General features: G+C 30.5%; 1 protein-coding gene across 1 annotated transcript in view; it reads right to left on the bottom strand.

Annotated features, from left to right (window-relative positions):
- Window positions 1-1,144: 1,144 nt before the first annotated feature.
- The window catches only part of LOC119590630, a 22,302-nt gene continuing 21,482 nt past the window's right edge, over window positions 1,145-1,964 (bottom strand). The window contains 3 exon segments of the mRNA XM_037939309.1: window positions 1,145-1,323; window positions 1,561-1,678; window positions 1,797-1,928. Coding sequence (XP_037795237.1) covers window positions 1,165-1,323; window positions 1,561-1,678; window positions 1,797-1,928 — 409 coding nt within the window. The 3' untranslated portion in view covers window positions 1,145-1,164.

Here is a 1,964-nt window from a genome sequence, read left to right as displayed (position 1 = left end):
ACCTTCAAAAATTGTTGGAAAAAAAAAAGGGAAAACTAAGGGTCTCCATAAAAAACACTCAAATAACGTGCGTTTCCCTAACCAAAAAGTTAATAAAAACATAAATACAAAAAAAATAAAGTATCCCACCTTTTTTCATACTGCTATGAAAAAAAATTGCTGTAATAACTCCAATGTAAATATAATACCCAAATCAAAAGTTATGATGATTAAAAACATGTTCTAAGCGTCCAATGTAATTTCAGGGAAGGATTTCTTCTACTGAACAATTTTATCTAACATATTAGTATCCTGTATAAAAAAAATTCACTTATTTCATAGTAACACATATATTCAGTGAATAGTCCCATATAAAAATAAATTTTCCCTTCATTTCTTAAAACAGCTTATAAAAAGAAATTGGGCTACATTTCATCATCAACTCTGAAATTTAAAAAACCAATAATAAAAAAATCATAAAAAAAAAATCGAAATATAAATAAAGTTAAAAAACCCTCCAAAAAAAATTTTTAATTTATTTCTGCGGGTATAATTGTAAAGAGAATAAGAGCTAAAAATAAAAAAAGCTTGGATCCCTGACACCAGCAACACGACACTCAGGAAAAATACCGAAATGGAGAAAGGGAATAATAAATTTCCCAAAAAAAATACTGAACTTATATTTTTTGATCCCCCAAAATTTGATTTATAGTGCATACATAGAAAAAAAAAATAAGGAAGAAAAAAGATAAATAAAAAAAGAAGAAAGAGGAAGTAATAAAAAAAAAAAATAATTAAATTTTAAAAAAAAAAAAAATAGAGAATAAAATAAGAAAAAATTTGAAAAAAAAAAAGAAAAAGAGAGAACTTTATAAAAAAACAAACACATTTAAAATACAAGTAGAGTAGACAAATGGTAAACTCTGCATAAAATTAAACATCCAAAATTATTTTGAAGCAGGGAAAAAGCCCAGTCTGAGTCGCAAAAAATTATCACCAGTGATGTCACAGGTTACTGACTACATAATATGCCACAATTCACTGAAAATATCATTAAAACTTCACTTAACACAATTCTGACAACCCTGCTGGAACCAGTGGAGACTGACAGACCTCCCCCTCCAACAATACCAAAATTTTAACAATTCTAATTATCTCCCAAAATATTACACGACATAAATCCACTCACCTTGTTTTCTTGTCACGAATGATGTTCAAGTATTCTGCCTCTACCAACTGTCCATCAAAGTATGTAATGGGATCTTCAAATGGATACTCAAAACCCTGGATGCACTCACATTTGTATCCACCTGTATCAAATCCTCGGCCTTGGATTGGAACGCACTGCAAGAGGTTAATTAGGCATGACTTTTAGTACGTAGCAAACTATACAGGTCCAGTCAAGAAAGAAAAGTAAGAAAAGAAGAAAAATTCAAAGGATAAAATACATATAGTCTAATCATAATGCAAACCTAAGTTATCAATCAACCATGAAGAAAATAAATACTATACTGAATAGCTCATCATACATCTCTAAATCACCTTACTGATGAAAACACAAGGAAATTAAACATAACTTACATAAGATGACTTCCTGTCGCAGCGGTGAGTGTCCTTAAAGGCATTTTGGACATAAAACTCATCAGGACATTGGGTGATGTCTAGTTTCATGAGATCCATAGTAACTCTGACAGCACCCCTGAACAAATAATATAAAATCAGAATTACACCCTCATGTATTACAAAACATCATTTATCTTTCAAGCAATTTTAAATAAAATGATTACAAATATAGAAAATCCAAAAATAACCCTTACTTAAATTCAAGCTTTGACCGCAAAGCATCCCAGCCAAAGAATGGAGCTGTGTAGTGAACAACCCACTTCTTGACAAAGCCATCGCAGTCAAACTCCGGAGTACTCCACTGGCCATGCTGAAGTTCAGCTGCCCTATTAAACATTGAAAATAAAAATGAAGATAATATT

Source organism: Penaeus monodon, chromosome 27 (assembly GCF_015228065.2).
Source record: "Penaeus monodon isolate SGIC_2016 chromosome 27, NSTDA_Pmon_1, whole genome shotgun sequence".
In the NCBI taxonomy this organism is placed as follows: Eukaryota; Metazoa; Arthropoda; class Malacostraca; order Decapoda; family Penaeidae; genus Penaeus; species Penaeus monodon.
Note: the sequence above shows the minus strand (reverse complement) of the source record. Positions and strands in the feature narration are given on the sequence as shown.